The sequence below is a fragment of the Solanum tuberosum genome, unplaced genomic scaffold (genome assembly GCF_000226075.1).
Source record: "Solanum tuberosum cultivar DM 1-3 516 R44 unplaced genomic scaffold, SolTub_3.0 scf00204, whole genome shotgun sequence".
In the NCBI taxonomy this organism is placed as follows: domain Eukaryota; kingdom Viridiplantae; phylum Streptophyta; class Magnoliopsida; order Solanales; family Solanaceae; genus Solanum; species Solanum tuberosum.
In genome coordinates this window covers 554,184-574,672 of record NW_006239127.1, presented here as the reverse complement: position 1 = coordinate 574,672, position 20,489 = coordinate 554,184, and the positions used below count along the sequence as shown (strand labels likewise).

Genomic DNA, 20,489 nt, shown 5'->3' with positions numbered 1-20,489 from the left:
GTTTCTCTTCATTTGTTATTCCTCCCTCCTCCTCTTTGCTTTTTGAAAGGGGTGTAGCGGTTGGAGAGGGAGGTGTGCTTAACAGAGGGGATGAGCAAGGAGAGTTTTGATGCGGGAACAGTATGCAGTTTCAACAATAAGCACAAACCTTTTGAAGAGCAATCCGAGCAGCTTCCCGTTGTCTCTCCCGCTGCAACTTTAAATCAGCCTCTGCCTTCCTTCGAGAGGCAACTTCAGCAGCTTTAAGTTCTGCCTCAATGCGGGCTTTCTCTGCACACACCCAAGGTTCTGTCAGAGAAACAGCATGCATCCAAATAAAGGAAATCATGTACAGTAAACTTAAACTGCAATAATACAGATATGTACTGCTCATTATCTCTCAAAATATAAGATTTATCAACTCATATAATGACACCAAAAGAGATAAAATGAAAAGAGGCCGTCGACTACTAAAGCCTCTCAACACATAGATTTAATCCAAATGCCCCACGAAAGTTTTGATTCTTTAAGTTTGGTTTCCGATGGAGAAATTAAAATCTTCAACTTTTTGGTTCAACTCGAGATTTTTCCAATAAAAAACAAAAGTGAAACCAAAATAGCTTACAACAAGTATTTTTCTAGTTTTGTTTACATTTAATTATCTTACGTTCTTAGAAAGCTAATATTCTGCAACTTCACTTAAGCTTCACATAGCTTCTTTATGAGTTCCAGTCTTTCTACTTCCTCACTTTGCAACTAAAGCACTACATATTTGGTCTGGAAGCATGTGACTTGGGCAAAAGATATCTTAAAGTATCGTTGGATAATATCAACTTTATTTATTTGCCATCGTATCAAGCATCAAGATTTTTCAGTTGTTTGTTATGCTGTAATTTTTGAGTGAAAATAAGCACTCTGATGCTCTATTGTTTCAGATTAGTCAAGCTGAGAGTTCTTGAACAAACATTAATTTAAAACTACTTTTGTTAACAAGTTTGCATGATAAATATTCTCTTTCATCACAGTTCTCTCTTTCGGCAGAAAAAACATGCTTAAATCTAAGTTCATGATCTAGATTAGTTTGTAGTTACTAATGTCCAACATATATACCTGTGTGGCATGTTCAGAGTTTGTAATATACGTTATCTCACTAAACATCATGACTAATTAAGAGCAAAAGGCAAAACAACTCCAAAACCCGAAAAGGAATATCGAACCAACCAGAACTTATTTTAGTTTGAATTAGATTTTATTATTTATCAAACTGAAAACTGACCAATTAAATCCAAACAATACAATACCAAACCAAGACTTGTATTTTTGGCTCAAATATAGTTTAGATCTTTGTAAATTCAGCTACATTGCATTTTTTTAATCCAGGGCACTCCAGAGAGTCCATGGCAGGCCTTAAAAAGGTGACAGTGCCTAAAAAGTAAGTTCTCCTTCTATCTTTTATATAATTTTGTTTTGTTTTATAACCATCCTTGCATTCTTCTTCTTTTTCTGCATCAATATTGATAACTAGCCAGATAGAGATATTCCACAAATGCCAAGTGTGTTTAAATTCTTGAGTTCATTATCCCAGTTTATTTGAGCTACTACTGTAATAAATCAATCAATCAATACAACATAAACAATCAAACCTTCGAGCTGCTGCTTTTCCAGTTGTGCTCTTTCCAGTTGCATTCTATGCAAATCAGCCTTATCACACTGATTCAGCAGACAAAACAGGTGTGACAAACCAAACCAAATTAAAATAATGTATGCCACAAGTGTTCTAAGAGGAAAAGGCAAGGCATTACATCAACTGGAAGCGATTTCTGTTTCGCTTTGATGATGGTGTCAGCAAATCGACTCTTTAGCATTGCAGCACGTAGCGCTTTGGTCGGGGAAAGATCAATGTTCATAAGAGGATCCCAACCTATTGCCAGAAAACAGTCATCAGCAGCAATTAAGAATTAAGTTCATTGGCCTTTTGGATACCCAAAAAAATTAGAAAGTGTGCAAACACATACTCACCTTCACCATATGGAACAGCGGAAGCACATGTAGATCTACCTGGACTAGAACATGGATTTTCTTCATGAAGGCTACCTCGACCACCTTCATATTATCGGAGGCAGCTTGTCAATAAAGAACATTAAAAATCTTTTGATGCATGCTATTGAACAAATATAAGAAAGTTTTGCAATCACCATGAGAGTTCAAATCAGTTAGACATGGAACTGATGCCAAGGAGTTTGTCACTTCTCTATCCTGAAAATGTATACAAGGTGTCAAGTTGCAAGGAAAAGAATGAGGAACGCCATAAATCTACTCAAACATATTTTAAACATCAAGACACCCACCCTTTTAGCAACACCCGAATGATCTTGATCTAGCTTTCTTTTTGTTGGAAAATCTGATTCGCAAAGAGAAGTACAACTTGTTTGTTAGCAATTGACGATTTGGAGTTCCAATGAAGTTAACCAAAGAAGAGGGGAAGAACAAACTTACTCCTAGGAAGAGCATGGGTATCAACACCTTGAAGGTGGCAAGCAACAATGTTTGCTTGTCGCTTTGTTTTGACAGAGCAAATAAAACTTGTGCTACTATCTGTGCCCAAAAAGACACATCCCCAATCAGCCCCTGGAAAAGATCCATAAAAGGAGAAATTTTATACTCGCCCTTATCGTACCTTTAGGGACCGGCTCCATGGATGACAGACACCCACCACTTTGTTTCACGCTAGCAGGCTCTGCCTGTAGAAAAGAGCATCAATTAGATAACATTATTTTAGTTCCAAAACAAAAAACAAACAGATAATCTTTTAAGTTTCCTTCGCAGTACACAGCTATTATTGTTCTAGTTGAAGTTCAATATATATGACTAATTACCTTTTCTGTAGTTAAATTGGAATACGCTCTAACCACCCTCTTTAACTCCAATAGTGTGTCATCATCATACTTTTCCAGGTCCAGGTTAACCATCTCTTCTTTAAGACCCATCAACCCAAACTTTTGGAGAGCATTCTGCATGTTCTTAATAACATTTCCCCTAAGTAAATCAACAAGTTCTTTCTTCAGCTTTTGCTTCTCCTCCAAAGGCATTGACCTCTTGTTCAGACCATTAGCACATGGTGCAGCTTTCTTAAAGAAAGTCTCCCTAGTATTCTTAGAGTGATTTTCTTTACCACTTGAAACACAATCCTGACTGATTTTTTTGCTCTCAGCTTTCCACTTACCTTCCAACGACTTCCATCTCTGATTAAAAATATTGTCTAACCTCTTAGCCATGAGGTGAAAATCATTATTAGGAGGATTATACTTCATAGCATTTGCAAACGTCAACCTCACATCAGCAGCAAATTCATCAACATCGAAGTACAGATTGCCATCCAATTTAGCTTTGACTGTTCCCAAATCCATTGGTTTTCTAATTATAGTGAAGTAGTCAGGAATGTTATATTGGATTGGATCCACTGGTAGAAGGAAGGGCCACCCACTAGGATGAACCATCAGGACTTTCAGAATGTTAACGCATTGTTGCTTTACACTCCGATCCATTTTCCGCCTTTTCTCTCTTCCATTGTCGATCACCAACGGAGGTTCACGTTTCTTAGAGTCGGGCGGCATAGGTAGTTTCACCTTTATACTCATCTCAGAGCTTCCCCTAGGTTCAGTCCGCATCCCCTTGGAAGAAATTTTTATTTTCAGCTTCTTCGTCACTATACTATCACCAATATTCATGGTGGGCAACTCCAGGAGATGAAGAGAACTGTTCACCTTTGGAGATTGAGCATTAACCATTGAAAATATAGACCCTGGAAAATATAGAATAACAAAAGGGAGTTAAAAGGGAACCAGACAGCAACTTTGATACAAGTATAAAACTTACATAAAAGATGCAACATTTAGCCAGGCCAAAGATATGATTTAAAACAACAAATAACCTCCTAATCAGGATGCTAAGATATCAAGACTAAATTTACCTCTAGGGAGTCACCAAAATCCCATCCTTCTCAAACCCCACGAGCGTAGAGAGAAAGACAATAAAGCAAAGTAATTGTTATACTCCAATTCTCCTAGAAACAGGAACTTGAAACTTACATACGCTCTTAGTTAATGGAACTATACTTCCTTGTTAGTGCTCTTCAACATGAATTCGATTAACAAGAAGCAATTTTAGAGGATTCCAATGAGATGAGATGAATTTCAACCAATAATTAAGCACCAAGTACCCATAAGACTCACTCAAACCCCACCCCACCCCACCAGTTATCAATTTCTTTCCGAAAAAAAGAGAGTCATCATTATTTTTTCCCCAAACCACTAAGAGGAAAGAAAAATAACGAATTGTAAAAAAAAAACATAATCCACCCTCCCCCAAATCACACAGAGACAGAGAGAACAGAACCCCAGCGTGGAATTGAATCAATCAACAGCCAACTTTAACTAAAAAGGAACCCCACAATTCAACTTTCCATAAACCCCACAAAGAAAATCAACAAAATTCAACCCAAACACTAACTTCCCTATAACACAAAAACGACCTTGATCAAACTTTTCTCCAACAACACAAAGAGAGAATCAACGAACGATGACTTACAACAAAAACAGAAAATAAAGAACACCCACAATTTCTTACACCATAATTCACATAAAGAAACAAACTTTACACTAAATTACCTGAAATTCAACTCCAAAAAAACCCTCAAGCCAAGCCGCTCTTCTGTAAAACCTCCAATTTCTTAAGAACAGAACAGAAAAGAGAGCAAAAGGGCTCCGAGAGCCCTCTCCCTGACGCCGCAGACAAGTGTGCTGGTGTAGAAGAAACAACTGCTAAGAGTAAACGAGCACGATAGAGAGAGAAAAGCGACTCTTGCAGAGGTTTTAGGGTTTATATTTTATAATAATATCGATATTTTTCCTAGTTTTATTCTCTCTAGTATATGCCGTCTTTGATCAAAAGTAAATGACCCTTTTAACCCTCTGAAGAAATTGTTGGATTAATATCTGTTTTTTCCCTTGTTTGTTTTGCTTGAACCTCAAGTCTTGGTTTAAATACTAACTACTTATTTTTTACCTTTTTATTCACATCATAAATAATCTTTCTTCTACGTTTATAACTAGAACTAGAATATTCTGTTTTCTTTTATCACTACACGGGGTTTAATTTTAGTTATTTTTTTGTCTTAATTTATGTGACATAGAAAGAGTTTAAGTGTCAATAAAATTTTAATATGATTTTTAAATATTTTAAGTTGAAATTATGGTGTTTTATAGTATTTTTTTACTCAATTTTTAAATAATAATATGCTACTCCCCTTATGCAATATAGTTTTTTTTATGTAACTTTTAAATAATATATGTTACTCCCTTAATCCCAATGTATATGCATAGATAGAATTTCAATAGTAAATCAAACATTGTTAATTACTAAAATTTACAATACTTTTTAGGTAGTTTCCAAATTAAATAATAAATGTTACTTTTTTTTGTCTCATTTTATGTAATCGATAGATTAATTTCAAGAATCAGTAAAAAATATATATATTTTTTAAAATATTTTAAGTTGTCAATTATCATGATTTATAGTACATTTTTATATAATTTTTAAATATATTACAAAATTAAAAACTAAAAACAAACAAATTAGATAAAAACCAAAAAAAAATAAAAATTACAGAAATACTTCAGTGCTCAATTGAGCACTTTGACGTCACTATAGTATAGTAAAAATATAATGATATCAAAATATAATTCTATAAAGTAATGATGTCAATGTTATAAGTAATTTTTGTTAGAATTCAACTTAGATGAGCTGTATTTTTATTTTATTTTTACTATATATCATGCTCTTTCAAAACTTAGATGGGTTGTATTTTTTATTTTGTTTTACTATATATCATGCTCTTTGAAGTGAAAAAAATAGTAATAGATTTATCGACAAAATCTCTCACTTGTAGATGAGGAAGATATATAAATCTATCTTCTAAGTGCATCAATATCTACTTTTAAGGTTGTTGCTTAACTAATAATATCTGCTTTATAATTCACTTTAGGAAAAAATATCTGCTTTATAATTCACTCTAGGGAAAAGGTCTGTCACTTGTGGTCTTATGAAGGCCACATATCATACATTTTCACCTCATGTTTATTATGACATGCAAAGATAAAAATTCGAACATCTTTTATTGAGGTATATATAAAAATTGTTTTTACAACTTTCAACTATTCAACTATGTACATCTAAATTTTTTCAGGTATGTTTGCACCTCAACCATGTGGCTGAAATATATGTAAAAATAGATTGGAATTTCAAATATGTGCATCTGAGTTTTTTTTTTTAAAAAAAAAGGTTGTTCTTCGAATTTCAACAATCCAACACCCATATATACTCTACATAAATTCAAATTTAAAACACAAGTTTCATATATCATAAAGAACAAAACACAATCATTGAGTTATCAAAAACCACACGAACCTAACAAACTCATTTAACACCCTTTTCATCGTTATGTAACAATGAATTTAACGATACAATACAATAAAATTATATTTAAAGTATCGACACAATACAATAGATAGATAACAAACATCCAAACAAGTGTTAGCTCATAATCATGGGCTGCTGTACTTATAATTTGGGGAAAATCTGTATACATCAATCCAATGAATACATAAACTTGCTGAGAGTTATATCTCAGCAACTGAAACAATAGATGCTCAATATTAATTTGAGCACACAACAAATGATAAATAACTTTAATTTCCCATAAATGATATACTATATACTACCCTTCACCACTTTTAACACATATACCAAATTCTTCCCTGGAAAAAAGAAAAAACAAAAGAAAATTCTGACCTTCTCAAATTCTCAACACAAGAAAAAAGAATCAGTGAAAAGAAGAAAAGAGATAAAAGTTTTTTGCCATTTCTTAATGATTGTTCCAGCTATAGTCTTGTGTTTCATGCATAAGAGTCCAAGAGAGGTGCTCTTGGCTCCTCTCCTGAATTGCTATATCTAAAGTAGAGTACCAGTTGTATGACACCAAGAACTCCTCCGATCCCATTTGGTACCTGATTACATTCAGAAGAACATATTCGTTAGAAAGCAAAACATAACAATGATGCAATGATACAAGCCTTGGCACGATTTCAAGGTCGGATTGGTGCAATCTTTCAAGGGACATTTCTTGCTTTCTGGAGTTCATTGTTTTTCTGGAGGGTGAGTGAAAAGGTAAAATATAAATAGCAATGGAAGCAACTATCTATGCACTAGCACATCGGCCAATGCAATAGGATGTAAAAGCAGTTAATCAGAAAGCTGCCAACAAGAACACTGGGCATTTTCCAGATGGTATAGAACATCAATTTAAACAATTTTCAGCTCTCATGGTCTTTTTTTAGTTAAAATTCACTAGAATAAATTTTCATCTTTCATAAATAGGTGGTGCAGAAGAAACTTTGAAGTTTATACTTTCTCTGATTTATCTCCAGAAACAATGAGAATAATTTTGAACATACAACAAAATTTTAACAACACATTAGTCGACTTAAGTAGGACACAAAAGGAAGTAAAAGAGAAGGAATCAGCCTGAAGAATGGAATATTTACTTACAGAGATGAATGGATCATTCTTGAACATTCCGTAGGCAAAGAAAGAAAGGCTCATGAGAAAAGTCGCAAGGGATAGATAAAATGGCATGTACTCCACGCTCCTTGTTTTGATCACTAAATTCTGCCCCAAAAAATTGTTTCTTAAACCAATTAGTCTGAGAAATGGAGTGTTTATCATCTTAGGTGATAGAACTTTGTTTGTGAAAACTTACAATAATGAATAGTGGAGAAGCAAACATGCAAATGAGAGAAAAGACTGATAAATATCCAACGAAAGTTTGCCGACTGGCAGGCTCAAATAGATATAGGCTGATGACAACTATAGCAGCAAATACAGCAAAAACGCCAAGCACCAACCCCAGCATTTTCAACTGCATTGAACGTGTAATGATATAAGCACAAGATCAGTTTGCATCAGAAACTTTAGCAATATTTTGTATGTAAGAACCAATAATTACCTTCTTGGACCCCTCTGCATGAATAATGAAGATGGTAATATATACTAGCTGGAACACTGCTCCAATTGAATTGACAGTAAAAACCAATATAATACCAGGAGATACAATTGGTGTCCCATACCAGAGGCATATTAAGCAATTCAAGAGCGCATATATATATGGTAATCCAGAAAACTGTTCTGTAGACTTGCTTCTAATGATTCTTCTGAATGTTGGTCTGAAAAAAGAGGGGATACAATCAACTTATATGAATCACTTACTATTCATTGTCACTTTTCAGAGATTTTGGATACTTACATTGGTGACACAAATAAGACGAATGCAAAGAGATTCCCTGCATTACACATAAACCAAATATTTGGTTAGTAAGTGTAAGAAACTTCCCAATTTGGCTGATTCTTTAGGAATATTATAGTGTTATGCTTGTTAGATTGGATAAAACCTTCATTCTTGGATGGATTTAGTCTGTTGGATAAAAGGGAAGGAACGAGAAGGACAAGAGAAGAAATGATTAGTAAGATCATAAAAGGAGAAGTATAATACTACACACACCACCCTGATTAGATAGGAATAAGAAATAGTTGTGTATTCTTTCTCCTTCCTTTCTGTTCCGTTACAAGATCACTAGTTATCTTCTTCCTTACCTTAAATTCCAAATTTCTTCTAACCAATCAAACCATGAGGATGACTTCAAAAGGTGAAAATTAGAAGATTAACATCTTGGTAGCTTCTCTATGCCAATAATTGGGAACTTTTGAAGTCAAACACTCTAAAACTAAAGCCTTAATTAAGGAGAAATGAGTCTGACTATTAGAGACTAACTAATTGGATCTTCATTAATATGATGCCACTCCAATTTAGCTATTGCCCTAAATACTATCCTTAACTAACATAACAAAAATGGACTTAATGATATCTTTGAATCTAATGATTAAAGTGGAAAACCCCCAACCCTAGCTCATCAACTTGACAACAAAAGCATTAGCCAACAGTGAACATGTCTATCAAGGTCAAACAACAACTAAGATTTTTCCTAGCATTCCTCCATCTTTAGAGTCCATATCAAGGGGCCAACAGCTACTACAGTATCCAGAAAAATTGATAGCATATTTTACCAAAAAAGAAAGAAAGAAAGATCATAGCAACTCTTTCAATACAACTTTATACAACCAAAATAGAAGTAAATAATGAAAAGTAACCAACTTTCTAAACAAACAATCCCATTAAGCACAACAGACAAATGGGGTTTTAACATAGACCAAAAAGATGGAATCTTTACAAATAAATAATGCAAAGCAGACAGAAATCAACCAAAAAAAATGAAAAAAGAAGAAAGTTCAAGATTCTGCAGAACTTATAGTAATGAGATCCAATAGTTACTTTACATATCAACCACAAAACTTTCTTCTCTTTCAAAAAAGTTAAAAAAAATAAAAAAAAATTGAGTAGAACACCATAGCAGCATATCAGAAACAGAAACAAAAACAAGAAAATCATTGAATTGGGGGTGAGAAGAAGAAATAGTACCTGCAATCCCAGCTGCAAAGCTGCAAATTGAGTATAATCCACCTACAACTAACATTCTTTCTTTGTTCAAATAACCTCAATTTTTTTTAAAACATATAACAGAGGAAAATCTCAGTTCTTATTGAAGCTGAGAGGAAATAGGTTGTGTGCTAGAAGTTACAGCATTAGAGGTGTAAATGATTATGGATGCAAGGACAAATTCATATAATTACATCAACAACTATTATTTCCTATTGGTAGGGCCAGTTAGAGAACACCTTTTCCAATCTGTGACAGCGCTTATAAATTGATTAATTCGTAATAAGCATATGCCTAAATTGATTACGGGTCAATCATATTCTATTGCTTCTTATTTTATCTAAATAAAAATCAGATAAATAAATTGAAACAACGAATAATAACGAGTAGTAATGTTTTCCTCTGAGAGAAAAGTACTACTTTTGACTAATCAAAGACGGAGGTAATTCAGAATTAACCAGCCCAGGTTTGAAGTAGAAAATGTTAATCTTGAAATATATACATATATATTTTTCCACAAATAGAAATAATTTTAATCAAAAAATAGTGGATTTTGTCATATTTACGCCTTTTATATTGAACTCGCTACTAAATTAAACCTAAGGTTGTGTATTGGTCAATTCAGTTCAATTTTGAAATTTATGGATTCGCCTTATTGACCACCAATTTGTAGATATGATAAACTGCTATAGACCCTTAAGGTATAATTTAATAATAATAATAAATATTGTTATCCAAACGGCCAAATCAATCAATCTTTTTTTTTCTTTTATAAAGGAAGGGGAATGGGAAGGGATTTACATTGTGGAGAATCGAACAACTCTCATCAATAAGATGAGAATTCAAGAAGCCAACTAACTGGCTACTAAGATTTCCCACTAAACCAATAAACCATTATCAATAAATCAATATATTTTTTTCGATTCAAATTATTGATTTTGGTTCAATTTTGAATAGCCCTCACTTCTCTTGCTCGTTAAGGCTAAACATATTGATCATTAATTAAGAAACAATAAAATAAATAAATTGTTTCACAAGTTCCATTTTTAAATAACAATTCAACTTTTGAGATATTAATTACTCCTTTCGTTTTAATTTGATTGTTTTTTATTTTGACATTTCAGGGAGTTTTAAAAAAATTAAATAAGAATTTTAAATTTTATGATTTTAGACTAAAGATATATAGAATGTACCAAAATATCATATAATTTTGTGATTTTAAATAGCCACGTAAAATTTGTAATTAAAAAATTCTAAAAGAAAATTATTTATAAAAATGGATTAAAAAGAAAATAATTTGAAATAGAGGGAGTGCATATGATTTTTTTACTCACATTCTTAGTAGGCATTTGGCCATGCGATGCCATATCACGATATGGTATTGTGAGATGGAATCAGCGTTTGGACATACGATTTTACGCTGATTCCATATCATGAGAGGTGATACCATATTCTTCAAAAACCATGATATGGAATTATATGGTGATTCCATATGATGATTTGAGATATTTTAATACAATAATTGATCCATAAGTTTATATTTTGTTAAAACAACCCACATTTATATCTATTAACCATTTGTTTCATATGTTTATAAAATTTATAATCACATCATTACTTTTTAAAATTTATTATTCTCACCGACATAAAATTTATTATTCTCACCAGCATATAGTCACTTTAACTCACACCTCACGATTGTGAAACTTTTCAACATTCACTTGAAACAATTAACCGGCATGTTAAAATAGTTGCCGAGACAATTAGCAAGATGGCACCAACATTTATACAACCAAAAAATATGACTGGTGTACATTTCAAAATTCGACATAATACTCGATTTTGGCCTTGGTTTAAGGTAAAATTTCAATCACATTAATAAATTTATTTTATGGCCTTGATAAGTGCACATTTATATTTTATGTGTAAGTTATTAGTATTTAGTTACATATTTCCTATCAACTTTTTTTAAAGAGATAATATTTATTTTATGACTTTGCATTGTCTTGGAAGCACTATTTTTATTACTCTTACAAACATTATTTTTATGAAGTGCATTCTATAATGCTTCCAATTTATTTTATGTTCACTAAACTAATATTGATGTATTTTTTATTTGGTAGGATTGTGTTGGTGCGATTGATGGAACATACATAGAAGGGGAGGTTCTTAAAGCGGTGCAACAAGCATATTGTAATCGCAAAGGAAGAACATCACAAAATGTCTTATGTGCTTGTAATTTTGATATGTGATTTACCTTTGTTGCTGCTGGTTGGGAAGGTACTGCACATGATAGTAAAGTACTTGAGAATGCACTTGTTGAACCAATGTCTCAATTTCCATTTCCGTCACATGGTAACTTTAAATTACATCCTTAAAATAAATATTATTTATTTACACAAAGTTATCTCATTTACGTCACATATGCTTTTAGTAATTCTTTATAAAATGTTTTGTGGTAGATAAATATTATGTTGTTGATGCTGATTTCCGAAACACAAAAGGATTTTTAGCTCCATACAAAAGGACTATGCTATCATTTACAAGATTTCAGAGGAAGTGAAAGAGAGCCTCAAAATGCCAAAGAACTATTTAATTATAGACATTCATCTCTGCGCAATGTGATTGAACGGACTTTTGGAGCTTGAAAAATAGATTTAGAATACTGAAACAAGGCATGAACCATTATGATAATGATACACAAGTGAAAATGATCATAGCTTGTGCAGTGTTATTTGTGAAAATACCAAAGTAGTGATGAAATATTTATAGTCTATGAACATGAAGATATAGTTGCGGAGGATATTGACCAACAAATGGCTCAAAGTAACAATGTTGGTTCGTCTTCTCAGTCACATGATCGAGAAATGCAAGTTTAACGTGAGGAAATTGTCCGTACTATGTGAGAGAATTATATTAAAGACTAGTACACTACAATTTATGTTCAATTTTTTTATTAAGAGGAAATACATAGAAACCCCATTAAACTATGACTCTTTTTTGAAAAAGACACTTAAACTTTGCGGGGGTCCTAATACACCCCTAAACTAGTTTAAAGTGAAATTATTGAACCCTTTTTTGGAATTTAATACAGAGAGTGTATAACACTCACCTGTAGAGCGTGAAAACTAAAAAAATATATTATTAATCTTTTTTTTGCAATATTTTTTATTAAATATATAAATAATCTTTTATTTTTGTGTTAGTTTTTTTTTTCTTTCTTCTCCTTCCTAAGCTTCACCATTGTCCATTGAAGGAGACAATGGCCTCGAGATTTTTTTTTCTTTTTCTTTCTCTTTCTCCTTTCGTTTTCCATTCAAATTGAATTTTAATAGAGATTCAGTTGTAACTGAATAACACAATCTCAATCCATCAATAAAATTCCTTTTTAATTCGGTCACCGGCAAAAATTGACAACTAGCTGATTTCCTTTGCGATAGCGACGATGAAAGATTTATTGTTTCATCCTTAAATTTTTACTCCTTCTTGGTCGGCGGGGGTGAGAAGCGCCGAAAAAATGATGCAACGTTAAAGAAAAAATCGTATTTCAAGTGACTTCTGATCAATTTCGGGGCTAAAATAATGTTCAAACCAACCAAAAACTATCTCATCTGAGCCTGAAGAGAGAATTTATGTTTTTTTCAAATACAACCCATGTTGATTTAGAGCAAAAATCAATGCTAAAATCACAAAAAGAAATTTTAATTTGAAAAAAATTAATTTGATAGCGGATTTGATTTCTCAATTTCAATTTTGATTTGGTGATGGACAAAATGAAAATGATGTTGTGGCAACAAGATTGTCAGCTAAGAAGACCCAGCGAAGAAGACCAAAGGATGAGGTTAAGCAGAATTGAAGAAGGAAATGAAAATATCTAATTAAAACTAAGAAAGAAAGAAAAAAGGCATAAATAAAAATAAAGAATAGAAAATTATGTAAAATTGACATGTGGCAAGCAGTAATTGGTGCGTGCATTCACTTTCTTTCTTATAAGTGGAATTGACCAAAAAATGGGATATTTATCACTTTTAAATTGTTCAATGGGATACTAGGACCCTTGTAAAATTTGAGTGTCTTTTTAAAAAATGTGCTATAGTTGAATGGGGTAATTATGTATTTCCTCTTTTATTAAATTAAAGTTAGATGAAACAATTACTTAAGTGGAGAACAAATAACTTTGTAATAATTTATTATGCAATTTTATAATTTTTTGTTTATTTGATAAGATTGAATAAACAATTGAGGCTATTTTAATAGTTTTACAACTTATGAGATTTTTATGTTTATGAGAAAATATACAACACAAAAATTTCATATCGCATGTCAAATAAACCTTCAATTTCATCTCATGATATCATATCGCATGCCCAAACGGGCCCTAAGGTAATTAGGTGGCCTGTCTCTGTCTACCACTTCAAATTTGCCACATGAATCATGAAGCACATGGATGGGTCCTGTTTTACTACAGTAAACCTATTCAGATCATCACTATTCTCTATCACTTTTTTTAAGTAATATGAAAAATGTGCTTTATTGACATTCCAACTCTACAAATCTTTTTTTTTTTTTATATATATATGTTGATTAAGACTCTAGTCGCATCATTCTTAAAAATGCATTATTCTTTTAAGAATCTGACACGATGCAACATCAGTTGTTACTATCCTAACAAGTGTGAAATTTTTTATTTTGAGCGAGGTACGAACAGCAAAATATTGTATGAGGATTCATTAGATTTTTGACACGTGGATTGTGGGTCCAATTTGACATTTAAAGCTATAAAATAAATTAAAAGGAGAGAGAATATGGGGTCCACGCCTAATACTATTAAATAAATCAATAAATATTGAATTAAAAGTGAATTGTGGGGCTCAATCACTCTTTTCTGTCTTTTCTTCTTCTTCTTCTTTAACATAATAAAACTCCTTCTAAATTAAAAAAAAAGTTCCATTCATTTTCAGCAAATTAATTTCAATAAAAAATCATAGATGCATGTTCAACTATTGAAATTAAACATGTAATTTTCTTGAAGATTGGTGTTTCAACTATTTGGGATCTTATCAATGTCAAAGAAAAAAGTTGATAGCATTAATGACGCTCAAGAAAATTGAAAAGTTGATGTTCAGATCTTGATTCTTTCCCTCTAAATCTTGCTAAATCACTTTGATATTCCTCGGCAATTTTCATTTGTCCATATTTTCCAGATATGAATTTTTGTTAGACAATAAAATTCGCGTCGAGAAAACAATAATCAAGAACGAAAAATTATAGCAATAATCATATTTATTATTTCAAAGAGTGAGTGTTACAATCTCTATCATTCCTCTGAATTCGCCTTTTCAAATATAAATTCAAGGGTTTTAAAGTTTGATCTTGAATCTTCGATGAATTTGAACTTTGAACTTTATCTTGATCTTGAATTTTGCTTGAATTCAAGGGCTTCGAGCTTGTTCTTGAATCTGATGGTCTTGATCTTGATCGTTCTTGAACTTAAATGCTTGAATTCTTAAACTTGTAGCTTTATAGAGAATTTTATGGCGTTTGTACCACGAATTTTCTCTAGCTTATTGTTTAGAATTTTCTGTCCTTTTTCTGAATTATGAGGACCCATATTTATAGTTTTAGAATAGAGAAGTTGTAATTGAAACAAGATTTTCTTCGGCCAATCAAATTTAAATGACATGACATATGGGCTTTATGGAGCGGTCTTGTCATATTTGACACATGTCATGATCCTATTAGCTTTTTTCTTGACTTGGCATGCCATGTCATTTGCCTATGGCACCAAAATGAGCCTTTAGGATAAGATGAATTTGGGCTTAACAAATTAGGTTCATCTATTGTAGCCCAAATTAATTAAATTCATATTTATTGGACTTAAATAATTAGCCTAATTATATTAATCCATGACATTTATTTGGATTAATATATTTATGAATTTAATATAATTCAAATCATTTTATAAATTTTAAATGATTACAAATGCCCCCTGCCACTAACGGCCCTCAAATCATGGATAAATTTTAGGAGAGTAGAATCAAGGGAGGAACAAAATTGTACCCGTATATTTATCAATATATTCATGTTTCTTCATATTTTATTTTTGTGGTTTATTTATTTTTCATATGTTTAAAATTTGTTACAAACAAATTGGCACGCCCAGTGGGACCAAATCTACCCTTCATCTCTTCTCTCTTAAATCAAATATGAAAATTTGATGCTGCAAAGGTGAAAGAATGAGTACTTCAAGCTTCGTCTTTGTCGAGTCTACACTCCAACAAGCCTTGAAGTAGGGGAATTTGTAGACATTGAAATTTTGTGGGACTCTACAAGATGTGTTCAATTCGAGTTGAGACTTTACTAATTGTGTTCAACTCAAATTAGGATTCTTGGAGGCTACTCAACCCTAAACCCTAGTTTATGCCTATATAAAGGGTGCTAAATTCTCTTAAAAGGCATCTAAAAAATTCCACAAAAAGATCAAGACCTCGATATATTCCACAAAAGACATGAAATATTCATATAGAGGTCAAATCTAAATCATCCTAGTTCAAAAAATATGCCACTAACGGCACTTGAACTATGGATAAATCTTAGGAGAGGAGAATCAATGGAGGAACAGAATTGTACCTGCTATCTTGATGAATAAAATTATGTTTCTTCAGATTTTATTTTTATGGTTTATTTATTTTCCATATGTTTAAAATTAGTTGCAAACAAATTTCTATAAATGCTTTGATATAATAGATAATTGATATGAATGCATATGTTGTTGCTTTTATTTTATTATTATTTTTAATAGAATTTGGTGCGGATCCAACATTTTTCTTTTAATTTTCGGTCAAACTTTACATTCTCTCTTCTTTTGATTTATTTTACAGCTTTAAATGTAAAATTTCCAGAATCCACCTGTCAAAAAGCTAATGGATCCTCATACAATTTTTATTGGTTGTACCTCGTTCAAAATAAAAAAATTCTAACTAGTGTAATAACACAACCTAAAATTTTAAAATGGCAGCACCACTTGAGGGTTTGGATGCAAAAATAATGTATGAGCCAAAATCATTCTTGGCTCCTGAGGTTCCATCCCCAGCTTAAGACCTAGTACAGTAGCAGCTAATCGACATTCAACAACCCACGGTTATTATAGTTAATAGCGGATGTAACTGCTTTTTGTGATTCAGCTAATGAATGTGCTATCACAGAAGGGAGATGTACATCAGTTGCACGTATATGATTGAAATCAATCGAAACCAGATCGTGCCATAACAGAGATGGCTTGATCCATTATTCCACCCGATTGATTACCGATATGCCTTTCACATTCACATGTAAGTAGAGAGTCATTTCTTTCTTGGGCATGTTAACACTGACTGAAGCCATTATAGCAACAGTGGAAGCACAAACAAATGCTGCAGAGCTCGAAAGTTCAGACCCTGTTGGAACTATACCATCAACAATAACATCCATCTTGGCATACTCATTGAAACCTTTGTACCCACCACAAATTATAGAATGATCCCATTTATGATTCTTCAGATCAATCTCCTGTACAGGATCAGTAGGTAAGTGCATAAGGAGTATTTGTCACTTATTATCAGGATGTTTGCGAATAGATTAAATTAAGTCTTAGGCGTAACTCACACCCCAAAAGCTAGCTCAAAGGGAAGAGGATTGTCCAACTCTTATAAGGAGTCCACCCATCTCATTAAACATCAATGTGAGACTTTTGTCATTCTTTAACAAAACAGAGTAACCCTCATAGTCTATATGTTCTCCAATTAAGTTCACTATTACTGGAGATTGAGCGTATATATATTAGGGTTTGGCCAAATAAGTGTAGGAACTTGCATTTCAAATTCTTGAATCCAAGTTCAGCTTCTTCAAGGTGTGATCCATTACTATAAACTGGTTCAAGATTAGAGAAGATTGGAATTGCTAATTCCTCGTGTCTAGGCATTAAATGTTGGTTGTTTCCCTAATGAAATATGATAAAAGAAGAATATAGTGAAAACTAAAAGAGAAATTAAGTATATATAGAGTTGAGATGAGAGTAGTTTTTTCGAATGGAAATGGGAATATGAACTCAAAAAAAGGAAAGAAGATTTCGTATATCAAGTGGGAAAGAGTGCGACGGATATCCGATTGCGACCCATAAGCAATTTTGATATAAGGGATTTAAAAAGAATTTTTGATAATTTGTGCGACTCCTAAATTCTATATGATTCCTTTTTTGACTTTGTCTTGGAGTTATAATTGTGGTTGACGTTAAAGCCATTAGACCGGTGACGCACGGACCAAGAAAGTGGTCCAATATTTATTTTTACTTTTTGATACTAAAGATAATTATATAGACATAGTACTCTATTAATTTGAATTATGTAATATTACATAATTAAAGTTCTTTTTAGTAACAACAAAAGATATTGTTGATGATACAATATTTATTAAGTAAATCAAAGGTTTTTATTTATTTTTATTTAGGGTGTTGAGTTTATTCAAAGGATCACTCAACAAAACTTACATTGTAAGCATTTTGTACTTTAGAAATTAAAATAGTTTCAACTTTTAAAATTGAAATTTAGAACAGTAAATATCCATTTTATTTTTCAAAATTCTAATAAGAAAAACCGACACAGTATTTTGTAAAAACTTTTACTTGCATTATGATATTTGATATAGTTTTTTTTAAAAAAGTATTTGACATATTTATTGACTCCACGTAATGTGTCTTTGCTAAGTACAATCAATTCATTTTAATTAAAAAAAATTCATCAAGATCAAACTAAATAATAGTTAAAGAAAAAAAGTATCTTATGAAGCAAAAGACAGACCCACATGCCACATGTATATGTGAGAGTGTATATGCATTCATTAATTTTAGAAAAAATTATATATATATATGTCTATCTGAGAAATTAGCATAAACTAAATATGATTAACAGTACCCCATGAAAAGCAAAAAAAGATGCTTTCTACTACACGTACATGCTAAAACGCCCACCCATACAACCTAGGTTCTATCTGAGAGGTCGTTTGGTTTGAATTCAAGTTATGATAGAATTAATTATGATGAGATTAGTTATGATGGGATAAGTTATGATGAAATTATTTTTTATTGAGTGTTTGGTTTGTTGTATTCAAAATAATAAATTTTAAGAACAATTTATTTCTTTACAAAAATACCTTTCATGAATGTAAAAAGTGATGAAACAAAAGGGTTGAAAGAGACATTTTTGTCATTTACTTATGTTATCCCGAGATAAGTTATTCCGGAATTACTATACCACCCAAGGGAAGGGATAACTTATCCCGGTACTAATTATTAATCCCGAAATAAATTATTCCGAACTTGCCAATCAAACAACAAATTAAGTGATACTATAATTTAATTCCAAGAATATTTGGTATTATCCCTCAAACCAAACGATCCCTTAATATTGGTATACCCTGAATTCGCCTTCCTTATGAGGGGGGAGGGAAAGGTGGAAATTTTGAAGTCAAAATTATGCAACACAAAAAAGGAAAAAAATAGAATGCTTGAAAGTTAAAACAGAAAAGAAAAAGAGCACCAAATTTCACCTCTCAAAAAGCACTTCCCGCCATCTCTCTTTCTCCTCCCTCACTCCTCCGAAATGGAGTAAAATTAACTCAGAAATTACGGCTGAACAGCAATTTTAGCTGAAACCCATTTCTCAAAATTGCTTAAATTCTTGAAAACCCATTTGAATTAACAACAAGAATATGGGTATACAAGGCCTTTTACCCCTTTTGAAATCGATAATGTTACCTATAAACATGAAAGACTTGAATGGCTGCAGTGTCGCTGTTGATACCTATTCTTGGCTGCACAAGGGTGCACTTTCTTGCAGCAAAGAGCTCTGTAAAGGCATTCCTACTACCAAGTATTCATCTTTGTTTCTCTCTTTTTTTTTTTACCGATTTCTGCAACTTCTTTTTCTTTTTAATTTCTTGTGTGTAACTTGCGAAAGATATTTGATGGGTAAAGAAAATTTGAATAACTGTTTCTTTTTGTGTAGAATAATTTGTTTGTTTTGTTGTTTTCTTCTTATATGATTTCATCATTTGATGGTTCAAGAATCTTCTTTTTAATTGGTATTAAATATTTAACGGGGGAGGGATAATGAGGTTGTTGCTTTCTTTTCCATTTTCTTTTGTGGCACATACTTATTATTTTTGTTTCATTTTTATACTGTTTTATGACTTGATGTTCATGATGGGGGTCCTTAGAATGTCTTTGTTGTTCAAAAGTGATGCTCAAATACGTAAATGTGGATATGTAGTTGAATTTTTGATTCAGTTAATGATTAATGCAAAGGGACTATAAATCCGAGTCCATGTGTTTATACCAATTTTTTGAACAAGATATTTTTGGAAATAATGTTGCTTTTGTATTTATCCTTGTACTGGGGTTTAACAGGATTGTTGCTATGTATTTTATATTATATTCGTCTCTTGGTTTGATTCTGCTAAGTAGTGTTCATATGGAACAAAGATCAAACAAGTTTTACATACTGTCAGAAGGAAACTACATAGGGTTGTCTACTTTAGAGAATATTAATTGTAAGTTAAGATCACATTAGGAAAATATTCTACTCCCAAAATATTGTGGATTTCACATTAAAATTGAATTTAGATGAGATCAGGAAGTGTGAACTACCTTTAAAGAAGTAATGCACTGGTTAGCTGGAGCTCATGGAAGGTCAGAAAACCCATCAAGAAAGTATGGAAGATGATCCCTGCTTGCATTTTTTGGTGTGTCTGGACAGAAAGAAAGAACAGATTCTTTGAAGGCACCTCTTCCCTAAGCTACATTCTTAAGTCTAGGGTTTTAACAACTCTTTGTAGCTGGAGCAATCCCCCCCCCCCCCCCCTCCCCCGC

At 32.2% G+C, this 20,489-nt stretch overlaps 3 protein-coding genes and 1 pseudogene across 3 annotated transcripts in view; 1 reads left to right on the top strand and 3 right to left on the bottom strand.

Annotated features, from left to right (window-relative positions):
* LOC102580432 (transcription factor GTE12) overlaps positions 1-4,878 on the bottom strand; it is a 6,166-nt gene extending 1,288 nt beyond the window's left edge. Inside the window, exons 1-10 of the mRNA XM_006355507.2 lie at positions 4,647-4,878; positions 2,856-3,781; positions 2,657-2,720; positions 2,476-2,574; positions 2,328-2,380; positions 2,175-2,235; positions 1,999-2,082; positions 1,782-1,900; positions 1,623-1,689; positions 149-270 (exon numbers count right to left, since the gene is read on the bottom strand). Of these exons, the coding sequence (XP_006355569.1) occupies positions 149-270; positions 1,623-1,689; positions 1,782-1,900; positions 1,999-2,082; positions 2,175-2,235; positions 2,328-2,380; positions 2,476-2,574; positions 2,657-2,720; positions 2,856-3,767 (1,581 nt within the window). The 5' untranslated portion in view covers positions 3,768-3,781; positions 4,647-4,878. The remainder of the gene's footprint in view (positions 1-148; positions 271-1,622; positions 1,690-1,781; positions 1,901-1,998; positions 2,083-2,174; positions 2,236-2,327; positions 2,381-2,475; positions 2,575-2,656; positions 2,721-2,855; positions 3,782-4,646) is intronic.
* A 1,692-nt stretch (positions 4,879-6,570) lies between these two features.
* Positions 6,571-9,785, bottom strand: LOC102580097 (bidirectional sugar transporter SWEET2a-like). Its single transcript, XM_006355506.2, has 6 exons — positions 9,569-9,785; positions 8,339-8,375; positions 8,042-8,258; positions 7,796-7,954; positions 7,585-7,704; positions 6,571-7,043 (listed from the first exon to the last, which is right to left on the bottom strand). Exons 1-6 carry the CDS (start codon positions 9,621-9,623, stop codon positions 6,933-6,935), a joined length of 699 nt encoding a protein of 232 aa, XP_006355568.1. The 5' UTR covers positions 9,624-9,785; the 3' UTR covers positions 6,571-6,932.
* Positions 9,786-16,592: 6,807 nt separating this feature from the next.
* Positions 16,593-17,549, bottom strand: LOC102600180 (galactokinase-like; annotated as a pseudogene).
* A 1,546-nt stretch (positions 17,550-19,095) lies between these two features.
* The window catches only part of LOC102579780 (exonuclease 1), a 10,061-nt gene continuing 8,667 nt past the window's right edge, over positions 19,096-20,489 (top strand). The window contains exon 1 of the mRNA XM_015312430.1: positions 19,096-19,491. Within this exon, the coding sequence (XP_015167916.1) occupies positions 19,331-19,491 (161 nt within the window). The 5' untranslated portion in view covers positions 19,096-19,330. The remainder of the gene's footprint in view (positions 19,492-20,489) is intronic.

What these genes read in the sequence shown, in the direction of transcription:
- LOC102580097 (XM_006355506.2), bottom strand. Translation starts at nt 9,623, where the DNA reads ATGTTAGTTGTAGGTGGATTATACTCAATTTGCAGCTTTGCAGCTGGG. An exon ending in GTCTTATTTGTGTCACCAAT is followed by an intron (nt 8,259 to 8,338) that starts GTAAGTATCCAA and finishes CTCTTTTTTCAG; the next exon opens with ACCAACATTCAGAAGAATCA. An exon ending in AGAATGATCCATTCATCTCT is followed by an intron (nt 7,044 to 7,584) that starts GTAAGTAAATAT and finishes GAATGTAATCAG; the next exon opens with GTACCAAATGGGATCGGAGG.